General features: G+C 41.1%; 2 protein-coding genes across 2 annotated transcripts in view; both read left to right on the forward strand.

The window, feature by feature from the left end:
- The window catches only part of LOC102204044 (eosinophil peroxidase-like), a 5,518-nt gene extending 196 nt beyond the window's left edge, over positions 1 to 5,322 (forward strand). The window contains exons 2-15 of the mRNA XM_005722136.1: positions 41 to 109; positions 375 to 459; positions 592 to 764; positions 863 to 995; positions 1,140 to 1,269; positions 1,381 to 1,587; positions 1,677 to 2,040; positions 2,135 to 2,295; positions 2,380 to 2,638; positions 2,716 to 2,886; positions 3,400 to 3,637; positions 3,741 to 3,940; positions 4,105 to 4,146; positions 4,272 to 5,322. Coding sequence (XP_005722193.1) covers positions 43 to 109; positions 375 to 459; positions 592 to 764; positions 863 to 995; positions 1,140 to 1,269; positions 1,381 to 1,587; positions 1,677 to 2,040; positions 2,135 to 2,295; positions 2,380 to 2,638; positions 2,716 to 2,886; positions 3,400 to 3,637; positions 3,741 to 3,940; positions 4,105 to 4,146; positions 4,272 to 4,690 — 2,649 coding nt within the window. The 5' untranslated portion in view covers positions 41 to 42 and the 3' untranslated portion in view covers positions 4,691 to 5,322. The remainder of the gene's footprint in view (positions 1 to 40; positions 110 to 374; positions 460 to 591; positions 765 to 862; positions 996 to 1,139; positions 1,270 to 1,380; positions 1,588 to 1,676; positions 2,041 to 2,134; positions 2,296 to 2,379; positions 2,639 to 2,715; positions 2,887 to 3,399; positions 3,638 to 3,740; positions 3,941 to 4,104; positions 4,147 to 4,271) is intronic.
- Positions 5,323 to 9,048: 3,726 nt separating this feature from the next.
- Positions 9,049 to 14,243, forward strand: part of ebf2 (EBF transcription factor 2) — a 28,211-nt gene continuing 23,016 nt past the window's right edge. The window contains exons 1-3 of the mRNA XM_013914065.1: positions 9,049 to 9,618; positions 11,438 to 11,594; positions 13,270 to 13,337. Of these exons, the coding sequence (XP_013769519.1) occupies positions 9,485 to 9,618; positions 11,438 to 11,594; positions 13,270 to 13,337 (359 nt within the window). The 5' untranslated portion in view covers positions 9,049 to 9,484. The remainder of the gene's footprint in view (positions 9,619 to 11,437; positions 11,595 to 13,269; positions 13,338 to 14,243) is intronic.

A 14,243-nucleotide genomic window follows, 5' to 3' on the forward strand; every position in this document is an offset into this window, starting at 1 on the left:
TATATATATAATTTACATTTTATTCTACTTTTTTCCTCAGAGATGAATCGGCTTCTCTGCCTTCTGGCTGTGGGCCTGTACCTGTGCTTGCAATGCCAGGTCAATGAAGGTGAGTACTAACTCTGTCTTCTGACAGCAGCATATAACGTTTGATGCATTCCTCACTCAAGTGAAATGATCACATGGTTCTACCATTTGCCTTAGATATTTTCGAATTAATTTATGAGATGACAAAGAAATGTAAACGTTTTATGCTTCTTCTTCTCTTCTGCATTTATATCTGTGTGTAACAAACATTTTCATGCAATAAGCAAAGTATCTTGCAGTCAGTGAAGCAAGGAGTGAATAAAAGCAAACATTTTCTCTTTTATCAGCACATTTGAGTCAGAGCTTCATTGAAAACACTGTGATGGCAGCAAAGGCAAAGGTGGATGCAGCCTATCGTTATTCAAGGCAACAGTGAGTCTCCAGACCTCTTAAACTACAGCTAAATCTTCAGACCCTGAACCAATGGGCACAGCAAAAATCAAAGTATTTTTCAAGGTATCCTACTTGAAACTTTAACAAATATGAATTCCTCACACATCACAGGAGCTTGGATCGCGTGAGAAGAAACGCACATTACGCTGATGTTGTGCGGCTAATGAAGCAGCCCAGAGGAGCATCCCGCATTGCTGTGCGCTCTGCTGATTACCTGGCTAATTCTTTGCAAATGATCACCGAAAGTCTTGAAAAGCGTCACAAGCGCTCCATCAATGCCACAGGTGTGTATTTAAAAATGTTCATTTAAATTTCAATTGGTAAATTTTCCATTTTACTTAAATGTTGAAGTTAATTAATTTTCATCGTCTGTCTTATTCAGATTTGATCTCTAAGGAAAATCTACAGGCCCTCATTGAACTGACAGGCTGCTCTCCACGTCACCGCATCCCTTCTTGTAGGACAACTCAAAACTTGCACACATATCGCACTGCAAGCGGTGTGTGCAACAACATGTGAGACAATCATTTATCATTTCCAGAATAATTATTTCCCATTTTGTGCTGACAGTGATGCCTATAATTTGGGACTTGGGTGAGGTCTTTTGTTGGATGTTGTTTATCTTTATACAATATAGTGTATCTGCTTCTCTCATGTAGCAAAAACACCCGCTGGGGAGCCTCCAACACACCTTTTCTCCGCTTTCTCCCTGCTGAGTATGAGGATGGCACTTCTACACCTAAAGGCTGGACCCGTGATCAAGCAGTGAACGATCACATTCTTCCCCTGGTAAGACACTTTAGAATTTCATCTTTACTGGGCACACTCCAAAATGCTCTAAAGAAATATGTTCATGAAGCCTCTCTACACAGAATTCATTTTCTACACCCTCATACACAGGTGAGAGAAGTGTCCAACCGCATTTTGCCAACACCTACCGCTGACGTGCAGAGCGATCCACTCTACACTTTCCTGGTGACAATCTTTGCCCAGTTCACTGATCATGACCTGACCTTCACTCCTACTTCTCCTTCCATTGCTTCATTCAGTGACGGCATTGACTGTGGAAAGACTTGCACGCGCAGAGAGCCCTGCTTCCCCATTGATGTCAGTGCCACTGCATTACTCAGGGAAATACATATTTGCATTCAAATGCATGCAGAGTGAATGCTGAGTGTGTCTTGTCTTCCAAATAGATTCCTGAAAATGACCCCAGGTTCGGCAGTAATTCAGAGCATGAGTGCATTCCTTTCACCCGCTCAGCACCAGCTTGTGGCTCTGGAAACACTGGCTTCAACTTCGGTGCAAGCACAGTCCGCGAACAGATGAACACTCTCACGTCCTTCCTCGATGCAGGTGAAGTCTACGGCTCAGACGACGCCAAAGCTCACTCCCTCCGGGACCTCACCTCAGATAAGGGTCTTTTGAGGGTCAATGACATTTTTAATGATACCGGCCGTGAGTTTTTACCCTTCAGCTCTATGAGTATCAACATGTGTGCCACTCGAGCTCGCATTACGAATACCTCAAATGCGGTGGAGGTGCCTTGCTTTTTCGCTGGTGAGTACCATCAAATACACTGACTTTCAAATCTCTCAAGTGCACACAGCCAACAAGACTTGTTTTTTCCGCTCTAATATCATGTAATTTTAAGGTGACGATCGCGCCACTGAGAACAACGCACTGACCGCTCTGCACACTGTCATGTTACGTGAACACAACCGACTCGCACGTGCTCTGGCCTGTCTCAATCCACAGTGGGATGGAGAGAGACTCTACCAGGAGGCTCGCAAGATTGTGGGCGCCTATCTCCAGGTTAGTGAGGAGCTAGACTTCCTGAAGTATTTTAATTACACTCATTGTTCAATTACACTGCTGAGTTTCTCTTTGGTCTTTTAGGTGATGACATTCAGAGACTTCTTACATCACATTGTTGGTCCAGACGTCATTGCAGAGCTGCTGTCCACCTACCCTGGCTACGATGAAGACGTGAATCCCGGGATCGCCAATGTATTTGGCGTAGCTGCCTTCCGTTTTGCTCACCTGATGATTCAGCCAATCATTTCCCGTCTTGATGAGCAGTACGAGGAGCACCCTGAATACCCCAGCGATCTGCTGCACAGAAACTTCTTCACACCATGGAGGATGATCTTTGAAGGTAGAGACGAAATATTTAACTTTTTAGTTCTATCGTCGAGGATTTTCAAAACTGAAATGATTTTGTGTGTTTCTCAGGTGGTGTGGACCCTGTCATGAGAGGGCTAGTGGGTCGCCCAGCCAAACTGAACACTCAGCAGCACATGATGTCTGAGGAACTGACGGACAGGCTGTTTAAGTTCTCCTCTAGGGTGGCACTGGATCTGGGTTCACTGAACATGCAGAGAGCAAGAGACCACGGAGTCCCTGGTATTTGTTTAATCTTTATAAATATAAGTATATTTAATCTGACAAGAGAGAACTGCAGTCCTTAAATATAAACCATAAACCTACTTTTTTGATTCATTTGATTGAGTATGTTTGATAGACATTACTTGCTACAATAATCTTTATTTTCTTTCTTTATGTTATTTTTAGGTATTTTTTTTACTTAGTTATTTAGCTAATTATATATTATTCATATTATTTGTACTTCTATTGTTAATGAAACTTTGCAATTTCATTTTTTTCTTTAAAAAATTCCTATCATTGCATGTCAGTAATCAGTGAAGGACTTTAAGCTACTCTACCTTGCATGGAAAGTACTATACAAACAGTCAAAGGAGCTTGCAAAGAAAAGCGTCTGGACTTCTTTAAGTTACAAACACATTTTGATAGATTTTTTTGACTGATTAATATAATTAAGTTTGCTTAATCATTCAAGGCCTCTGATGAACATGCATAGAAGATGAACTGTCCTAAACTGTGCTTGATCCTTTTCAGGCTACAACAAGTGGCGCAAGTTCTGTGGACTGTCGCAGCCACAAACTCTTGAGGACCTGGCTGCAGTGCTGAACAATACAGATCTGGCACAGAGGCTGCTGAATCTCTATGGCACCCCTGACAACATTGATGTGTGGCTTGGAGGAGTGTCAGAGCCATTTGTCCATGGAGGACGAGTGGGACCTCTGTTTGCCTGCTTGATCGCAACTCAGTTCCAAAAGATCCGTCAGGGAGACCGGTAAGCAGAAGGAAAACAAAGCGAACACTGTTGAGGCTCAGGGGGCTGTGTTAGCCTTACTGTTGGATTTGGTCTTTAAACTTTAAACGTTGTCCCATTTCAGACTTTGGTGGGAGAATGATGGAGTCTTCACTGAGGCTCAGAAACGGTCACTGAGGCAAACATCAATGGCTCGTATAATCTGCGACAATACTGGTATCACTGAAGTCCCTGAAAACCCCTTCCTGTTCCGGCCTCGAGGGAATGGCTACACCCAGTGCGAGAACATCCCTAACTTCGACCTCAATCCATGGAAGGAGGGTGGTGAGTCCTTGATGTGAAATTAGACTCCAGACAGTCAGTGACATTGGATTATTTAGGAAATAATTATTTTTGCTTATCTTGCATGTCACTAATCAGTGAAGCACTTTAAGCTACTCTTAAAGGATTTTGGACATACTGATTTTTACCTTTTTTTTTTTTTTAAGATTCAGATTCAGATGAATCTTCAAGTTCAGAAGAAGATCCAGGTAAACCTCTCACTTATTGTTCTATATTGTCCATGCATGTTCAAATTTATATTAAAGTATTACATGTAGCTTATATTCAAGTTTACAGGTTATTTCGTTATAATAGCACTTATGTTATTTTTCAGAAACAGAACCACCTTTTACCCCTAGCCCCCCTGAAAACCAACGGAACATTGCTTTCTCAATGCGACTTGGCAGCAACTCCCCCAACGCTGGTAATCCAATCATTTTCCGTGACGTGATCTACAACGGACAGAACAGCTACAACACTCAGAATGGGATCTTTACATGTGAGACCCGGGGTGTTTATGAGTTTGAGTTCAGCCTTACGATTTTCCAGAGGTCTGCCAATGTGGATCTGGTGCGCAACGGGAACCGGATTCTTCACTCATTCACCACAAAGCATACCGGTTACCTGATGGCCAGTGGAAGCATTTATGTTCAGCTTGAGCGTGGTGACAGGGTCTGGCTGGTTGCTCGTAACAGTGCCAATGGCATCACTAGCAACAGCTACTTCAACGGGCATCTGCTATTTGAAGTGTAGGATGTTTACTAATAGACAGCATCCTCACAACAATGCCCAGTTCTTTTTGCATGTCTTTTGTTTAACTTGCACCTTTTAAAAGGCTGCCTTTAGGTTATGATAATTCTAACTAACTATTAGTTACTAGACCACAACACTAAATTTTGCTCTTTCAAACGAGCCATATTGCTCAAACAGGCACCATTGTTGTTTCTCATTTTGATTTTGTACTGAGGAAAAATGCTGCTGTGTTCAGACACCAAATAAAGAGTTCAATTATGACACTACAAATCTCAAATAGCAAAGAGAAATTTAAAATGAAAGAGTTGGGGTATTAGGAGGTTAAAGATAAAACAACTGAAACATGCTGTGGTTAATATGTTGCACTCTTTAAATGTTTTAAAGATTTTCATTTAATGAAAAAATATGTACAATCCATTGATACCTGTGCTTGCAAAAAGGGATGAAGAAGTTTGTTGTGAAGATTCATTTTAATCGTGAATGATTTGTTCAATCTTGTCTTTTAAATTCCTGAAGATTTATTGTTTTTCATCCTTTTCCTAAATCACATAAGAGATATTTCAAAGATCATGCATTTATTCATAAACATTTATGACTTTCAGTTCCTAATAAATGAAAATTTAAATGAGCAACTAGATGTTTTCTTTTGATCCGCCCAACTCTGAAAGTCAGAGCTGAATGCTCCATGCAGACCAGGAGATGGCGTTGTCGTAGAGGCTTTTAAATCACAGCAAACTAGGCAGACGCGCAACCACGTGGATCAAATTCACTGACTTTACTAGAATGTTGTGATTATGCTGATTCTTGAGTTATTTTAACTCAATCTGTATGAAAATAGATGATTCTTTAAAAACATAACACTTAATTTCGTTTAATGTTTCCTTTAAACAGTTTGAAAGTTTGTGATAGTTTCATTAGAACAAAGAAACAAAGCAGATTGATCTTTCAAAGATGACTAAAGCAAAAGAAAATATAATATATTCTGGCGGTATTTATCCCCGTGTTTCTGAAGAGATGAACCCAATTCAGTAGTTGGTAAATCCTTTTCAAAGCCAAGTTTATCTTATTGTAAAAATAAATTATCTAAACTATTACAGATCATAAACTCACGCTCCCATGAAGTGGTCCGCATTCAAAAAGGGGTTTTCTATTATAAGTTCATGTCAGAATTTGCAGCCTGACAACAAGTACAAAATTTCTCAAATAAAGAACTCAAATCAAATTTTAAATAGGAGGTACGTTATCGACTTAATTTACATAAAGCAATTCACCACTTTGAGACTGAGAGTTTAAAAGCATTCTTTAATCATTTGTTTTACATTTACTTATCGCAAAGGTTTGGAATAGTTATTTTGTTTTGTTTTGTTTTGTTTTTTTGTTTGTTTTTGTTTTTTACTTTCAAAGGATGCACATTTTACACTTTAATGAGCGAAAGTAAAATAGCGTTAATGCAACACCCGTGCATTTTACACTATTAAAAGTCCAAACATCAGCAGTTGAGATGAACATTTTGCAGTAATGTGTTGGGCAGATGTTAACTGCACTGATATCATGAAGCCAATTTGCAGTGAAAACCCATTTTGATCAAACAGCCTATAACAGTCATGTGGGGATTTATTCAGATCCTCGCGCACAAACAGACGGTCTTCTCTCTGTGTTATTGAATCTAGCTATGGACCAATCCCTGTTTTCCATTTGGCTTGCAATATTTTATTCTATATACAAACATTAAACAGAACTTAATCCGAATGTTTGGGGAAACTTTAGCTGGGTGATGTGCTTAAGGAAAGAAAAGTGGCCTCAATTGCAGATGCCGACACTTCTCCCGGGGATCTGCGTCCTTTCCTAAATAAATAAACAAACATATAGCGATCGATTAGGGACGTGGAGGGTCGCATTAGCTCTGTTGTTTTCTGCACAGTGGAGAGGAGGGACAGAAACCAGCTGCAGCGTCTGCGACTCCCCCTTACGCACAAGCCACGCCCCTCCTGCCCTCCCAGGACACGGTGCCATCCGTGCAGAGTGGATTTGGTTGTCCCATGGGAGCAGGGGAATTCTGGGGAGGACGAACGGCACACGATACCCCATTGTTTGGTTTAGCAGTCACCAACCCCCCCTCTCCACACCTCTCCCCAGCTCCTCCCTAAAACGCACGGCCTGACCGTCTCAGTGGGTTAAATTGATTAGAAAGACGTTTGCGGTCTGACTAATCCCCCATTCTCGCTCCGGCTCCCTGCTTCACCGAATTACAAAAGCCACACATTTAGAAAGTCTTGCGGGTTGCGATAATCGCGGCCGAGCCTCTCACACCTGCGGGGCTGAAGAGTCGGGGCAGGCCGGACAAGTCAATACTAGACGAACTCCCAAACACACAGGTTACAGCAGGAAGATTTCGGTTAATGATCTGCATGGTCTTTTTCCTCTGTTCAATTCTCAAGGTGCACAAAAGCCTAAAACCATGAACATTAAATTATAATCGACAATACTCCTGTACAGTAATTTAAGTTATTTTCCATTTATTTGGAGGAACTTTTTTCTCAATTATAGTTAAAATCGGTTTTCTTAAAAGAGTCAATGATACAATAAATTGTTTTAAAGTATTTTTGAGGATTCTTTATTGACTCCATGCACATGTAGAGGATTTTCACAGAAGAGCTTTGTGTCATCCTCTTATCATTTTTTTTGCCTGCATTTAAAAATTTCAAGATCCTCCCCTGCTTAACATTACACGTGGACCATCACGATGACAAATTCTGTAGCACTTACACCAGAGGAACTATTAAAAACTTGTCATTTAAATAGTAAACAAATAGATCGTTACACGCACACACACAAGCATACAACAAAACGTCAATTCCATACAATCTACATCTTAACATTTAAAGAGCACATCCTTGTCGTTTCCTTGAGATCTACAGGAATTTTATCTTTCGCCTCTGTGTCATCATGTATAGATTTTGTCATGGTTTTAGGGTTAAGTAGAGCTGTCAGTCATTTTAGGAAAAGTGTGTGAGGGAGACGGCGACAGGGCGGAGACTCGGCAGCAGGATTCCCCAAGACTGCTTTCATAATTGGGGGAACATCTGACTTTGTCCCGCGCTGGCAGATGGTGAGCTGAGGCGCGATCCAAGGGGGGAGATTTACATTCATTGTCCAGGCGCACAAACTCCACATAGAGACAATAGTCTCGGTAAGGGGCAGAGAGCCCGCGTTGGGGGGGTAACTTTCCCTTTCATAGCCAGACGAATGGAAGCGGAAATTAATTTTATTCCCCCCCAAATGTAACCCAAAAGCATTGGACATACAACCCAAATTTGACTTTAATGAAAGTAATAACAGATCAGAAAGCACGAATGGTAAAATGAACCCATCAGCACTGTGCTTGGTTTCTTTAATATGAGCCAGTAACGAAATCATCAGATGGAGCAGCAAAGGAAACTTTGTCAGACTCTCAAAACTCGTAAGTTCATGTATTCCTTTTTTTCAGCGGACTACAGAGGATGGTAATCATGTTTGTTAACAGCATTATTTGTAACGGGTCTCATGACTAGGTTGGATTTGTTGAGGCAGTCTGTCGTATTGATTAAGAGAACTCATTTCGGGCACTGTCAGGCAGCGCTTCAAACGCCAATCAGAGTGCAGCGTCGTCGGCTGCTGGCGGAGATTGATGGACCAACCAGACGGCCATTGTTGCTGCTGACACTGATGCGATGCGTCCTCAGCGGAATCACCGCGTTCAAAGGAGCAGACGGTCGAGCTGCTGAATGCGTGCCTGTCGAGAGCGCACTTGTGTTAAATGTTGACTTGAATGAATAGACCAAACAGAACTGGCTGTACGGGCTTTTAAGGGCAGTATAGCTGCGCAGCATGTACAAGACAATCTGAAACCAAACGCCAGTAATTGTTTTTTAAATACACAAAAGCGCCCAGAAATTCTTAAAGTGAGCAAAGTTTTTTTCTTTCCCCCCCTAACGTAACCTTTCACGTACCTTTTAATAAAAGATTTCGATGACTACACTCCTACTTCTGCCACACACACAAAGAAAAAAAAAGAAATATAGTAGACACACTAAATTCTTAAATTAACACCGTTTCTTCATTATAAATGTTTTATTGTGTTTTTATGTGATTTTTATCTAGGGAAACTTCTCTGTGTTTAAAAAAGTTTGCTGCTGGAGTCACAGGTTGGATGCTGAATCTGGCAGCAGACCAAACAAGGGATGCACTTTGCACCAATGAGAGCACCCATTTCAACAATCCCATATGGCATCGAGACCCCGCCTCCACGCCCCATCCCAGCTGAGGGTCTCATTCATGCTTCAACACAGTCGTTCGCTACAAGCTTCCTGGCCCTCGGATCAACTGGTTTGATTCGATTTGGCCCTGTGACAAAGGAAGACTTTCTGCACACTCATACTTTAAAGAATATTTCGAGACTCGCTCCCGGATATCTGCGGAGCTGAACGCACAGAGCCCGCTCGGACTGACGGTAGAGATGTGCGCTTGGAGAATGCTTCACATCAGTGGAAGGATATATTTACTATCATCATTTGAACCATAAAAGAAAGTCTTTTCGGATTTTTAATGAGACGCCCCTGAAACATCACACAGCGTCGGTTACTTCTTTCCCCCTACAAAGCTCTGTAAATGCTCAGTTCGTTTGTGGCGCTTTGGAGGAGCGCAGCGCGTTGAAGTGGACCTTTTCTTGTGTGCCAAAGTGCTTTAGCTGCCTAGCTCAGTGTTTTTTTCAACTGCTTCAAGAAAGTGTTACCAGCCGATCGGAGCAGGGTGTAAATGTTTGGAATCCAGGAACATCTGATTCGTGAAGTGAGCGGATTAAAAGAAAGAGGTCTTGGAGAGGAGATGGATCCAGTCCGGTCGTGGGTGCGCAATGTTGGGGTTGTGGATGCGAACGTCGCAGCGCAAAGGTACAGAACAAACTCAGCTGATCTGCTGACTTTAGGTTCTCACCATCCTCTCATCTGATACGCCCATGCTTGTTTGACTGCTCATGATGGAGACATTATTATTATTATTATTATTATTATTATTATTATTATTATTATTATTATTATTATTATTATTATTATTTTAAGGTCGAACATTAGAAGAGGCAACCTTTGAGAAAAGAGCTGCAAACTACTTGTTGCAAAATATGACACCAGTCCCCTATAAAACTCACTGCCCCCAAACTCGTAAAAACTTCCTTAAAAGTGACGAAAAAAATAACAACAAACATTTTTCATAATGCTTGAAATGATAATGGAACTTGCCCCAAATGCAAAACAGCTAACAATTATTTATTTGTACATAAAGGCAAGAGGCATTTAATAACGTCATTAGTTTTCGTTCACAGGAGCGGAGATCACTGTTAAAGCTGTTTGTGACTAAAACGAAATACATATTTTTCCCAGAGCAGCTTTAGCTTCAGCTTAAAGGCAACTTCATCGTCACCTGCCACAAACTTTACAGCTCTGATTTTTTTAAAAACAGAAATGACAGATTTTCCAGTGTTGGCTCTTTCTTCTACTTACCGTAGATGTTCAGTCAGCTTCTGCACACATGTATTAATTAATATATATATATATATAAATATATTTACAACACACAAACAGTATTGTACTTCAATGTTGAAGAAACAGTCATGAAGAAAGCAGAATCATTTTCAAGATGAAAAGTTGGCAACATGCTAAACAGCGCAGTGCGCATATTTTAATAGAGCAAATAGAAAACAGTTATCAGGATAATTTATTCATTTTTTAAAGTATTTTAGTGATTTTTTTAAGCAGATGGCTGTTTGTTTTTTAATCGACACTTATTTTGTTCAACTAGAAACAAAAACTGAAGTTGTCAAGACAAAATCTAAAGTGCACTCGAGTGTGATTTGAGGTCTTTTTCAGACCAAAGTAAAATTACAGAAAAATTTAACAAACAGTCAAACCTGCTCTGAACCAGCCCGCAGATTCATAGCAGTCTCTTTTTTTTATTAAGATGAATTCAAGCAAGCGTTTCACGTGTCCAAATCTTTAATCCGCGTTAATTAAACACTCAGTGTCCTAATGTATATTTTAACTATGATGCTCCGCCATCGACACAATTTTCACTTAAACAAGACGTCGACACTTTTCAATTTTCAAGTTAAAAGAAAAAAAAAGTTTGAGTAAGTTTGGCTTATAATGACGTTTTTTCTGTATTTTTTTCTAGTCCATATTTGGTTCTCCTTGAAGGGTCAAATGTATGCAAAATTATCCATCAGTTTAGTTATTTTATTTGTTTGGCTTATGCTAATAATCTACAATTAATGTATGGATCAAAGAAAGACTTTGAAGAAAAAAAATGCACGATGATAAATATGCTTTTAATATTTTAATGTTTTAATTAATTCAAGCTATAGTAAATTTAATGATAGTTATTGTTGCATTTAATCTATTTTAATTTAACTTTCAAGATTTATTGCAAATAGAGAAAAGTGTTTTAGTTTAGTTTGTTAGCATGCTTGCTGTGTTTCTTTGTCCATATTATTATTATTATTATTATTATTATTATTATTATTATTATTATTATTATTATTATTATTGTTGTTGTTGTTGTTGTTAATAATAATAATAATAATAATAGAAAGCTTGTTAATTGGAAAGGAAAACAAGTATTTCTATTTGATGCTATAAATGTGTTTAATTAAATAAAGTATGATAATATTCAGTGTGATAAGCGTGAGCTGACTGTCTCTTCCGGTTGTGTCCTAAGTGGAGTGGCCCTGTCGAGAGCTCATTTCGAGAAGCAGCCGCCCTCAAATCTCCGCAAGTCCAACTTCTTCCACTTTGTCCTGGCGCTCTACGACAGACACGGCCAACCTGTGGAAGTGGAGAGGACTGCGTTTGTGGACTTTGTGGAGCACGAAAAGGTGTGTGACTGTTCCCGAAAGCTTAGAGATGTCAAATCTACATCGAGTTTTAATATTTAACGTGTTTAATCAAAATCGCACGACATTAGAGATTATCCACATGTATTTGTAATATACAGTATTTCAGCCGTAACCAGGTGCTCAGCTTAATTTCCCCCATCCTTGGTAAAGCCAAGCATATCGAACAGCTGACGGCTACATGTTTACACAAGCTTTACCCCCAATGAGCTGATGATGTGGGATTGAAAAAGAATATCTAATGACTAATTAGCAGCTTGCCTCATTAGGAGGACATCACTACTTTTTTAAAATGCAAATTATGCTCGCTCCTGTAAAGTTATACAGTGAACTAATCATCAAAGTCTCCTTTTCCTTCATGCCTCTCTCCCATACTCTAAATACTGCTGTATGGGGTGGGGGGATTCCTCAAGTTGGACAACACCAAAATAAAGAAGGGTGCAGCATGGAGAGAAAGACAGAAAGAGTTTGAGATATGCCTGGAGTAAAGCCTTATGCCCAGTGTTAATGGATGTTTTTGCCTTGTGGTGAGGGGGCACAAATCTCCTGAACTTCTGGCAACCACTGCACTCTGTGGAAAAGACAGGGGGAGTCTATCCTAACAACTAAAGTTCTAGCATACTTTTGGGTTTTTGGAGCTTCGAAGTGAGGCATGCAGCAATCCTGATGCCGGGGCCGAAGCTGTTGGCGTACTCCCCTTTGTGCCACACAGACCATAGACTAATATGACGGCAGTGGAGAAGTTCATTTTCTGCATGGTTACCCTGGCATCTGTTTTTGCTTTGTAATTGCGCAGAGGTAGAGTGATGCTATGGTGAAGTAAACGTCCCTCTGTGTATATTTACAAAAGTTATGAAGCTGGGCATCCATCTATCTCCAGGTGTGTTCTCATATTAAGTTTGGAGCTTTTTCATCTTATCTTCATGCATCTTAATTTCCACCCCGTTTCCTCTCCTCTCCTTGCAACTGTCTCCATTTCCCAGTTTCTCCACTCCCCCAACCTTCTTGTTCTCTCGCCTCCTTTCTCGCGCTCATCTCTGCGATGCCAGCCTCCTGGGTTATTGGACCAGAGAGCATTCCTCTGAGACCACTTAGAAAGACCAGTGGAGGTAGAGAAAGAGAAAGGAAGAGGGAGAACACAGAAGAGAGGGGGGGGGAAGAAGGAAGAAGTGAGAGGCTAGCGGAGAGTGTAGGGCAGGGGGGTGTAAGGAGGGATAGCAGAAAGGAAGTTTTTCTGTCAAGGTCGACTGCTGCTCAGTCTCACACGCAGTACTTTCCACTCGCTGGAACACACTTTGCCCTCACACACACAAGTGCATATAGCCATGCCTGCTACCACACTGCAGCGAGGACCACTGCATTTGATCCGAGGGTTTTTTAGGCATTTGTATCAGAGATGACAGTTCAACCTCTACAAAGAATATCCGACTCAAGGTTAAGTGCTCAGCTTATGAGCACAACACAGGGTCCCAAATGAGCTTTGAGCCTACAACTCTCTGATCTCGATGCTGCTCCATGGGAAGGGCGAGCTGCAGGATTAGGCAAGACTCACTGTGCTTAACCCTGTTTACTGATGCCCAGCTGTGCTTATCTGTACCCCAGCGAGCCTAACTGTATTCTCTGCGTTTGTCTGTACGCCTGCCTCTCTTTTTGCAAGGAGCAGACGGGAGAAAAGACCAACAACGGTACTCACTACAAGCTGCAGCTTCTCTACAGCAATGGTGAGTAGGTTCAAAGATGAGCAAAAATTGGACAAACCTGACACAGCTCTGCTCTTGACTTACCCATTAATTTCCCCTCTAGCTCTTATCACTAGATTTATACAATTTACTGTTCAGCTTTTCAAGCTGTTACTTATGGACCCATGTATAGGGAAATGAGGTGCACGCTGCCTCCCCATCCCAACACCTCCTCAGCTCCTCGATTCCTCTTTCCACTTCCCCCATGGTGCTTCCACAGCAGATCAGGGGGGATACACAGAAATTTGGTTCCCATGAGCCACTGCTGCCCCAAGTCTGTCGCAGTGGCACCCATGGGAGAGAAGATAAAAGACGCGTTCCAGAGCAACCCGCTGATACACACGCATACATACAAGTACACTAAAAGCACTTCCTCTCATCCCCTTCCCCCAAGCGTTATCAAAGGCATCTCAATCGAGACTTTGATGAAAGGAGCACATTTTAAAGGCAATACTTTCCAAACTCTCCATGAAAAAATTCACAGGCAGCGTGGTCTCCTCTGAGGGAGTAGTTCAGTGCGTGTTGTCTCCTTCTCCCGAGGCAAAGTTTTAAAGAGACACACCTGATTACATGCAAGTAAGAAGAAATGTTTTAAAAAAGAAACAACCCGTTTGTTTCTTCATTTAAACTCTTTAATAAGCCGATCAGCTCCCGTTCGAACGCAGCAGAATGTCTCCTGCCAGTCATAGCTTCACACAGGAACAACCATAAAAGGAACAGCTTGACAAGCCGTGAGATTCTGGATATAAATTGTGGCCTTAGAGTCGAATATGAGTAATAATCATCAAACATCAAATAACTCAATCCCCTCAGAAACCATCAGAGAGGAAATTTGAACTGCATGCCAATCTTGTTCCTCCATGTTGGCTGGACAGAGTTCAATGCTTTTTTT

The sequence above is a fragment of the Pundamilia nyererei genome, unplaced genomic scaffold (genome assembly GCF_000239375.1).
Source record: "Pundamilia nyererei isolate P.nyererei 1_Seehausen unplaced genomic scaffold, PunNye1.0 scaffold00006, whole genome shotgun sequence".
Lineage (NCBI taxonomy): Eukaryota > Metazoa > Chordata > Actinopteri > Cichliformes > Cichlidae > Pundamilia > Pundamilia nyererei.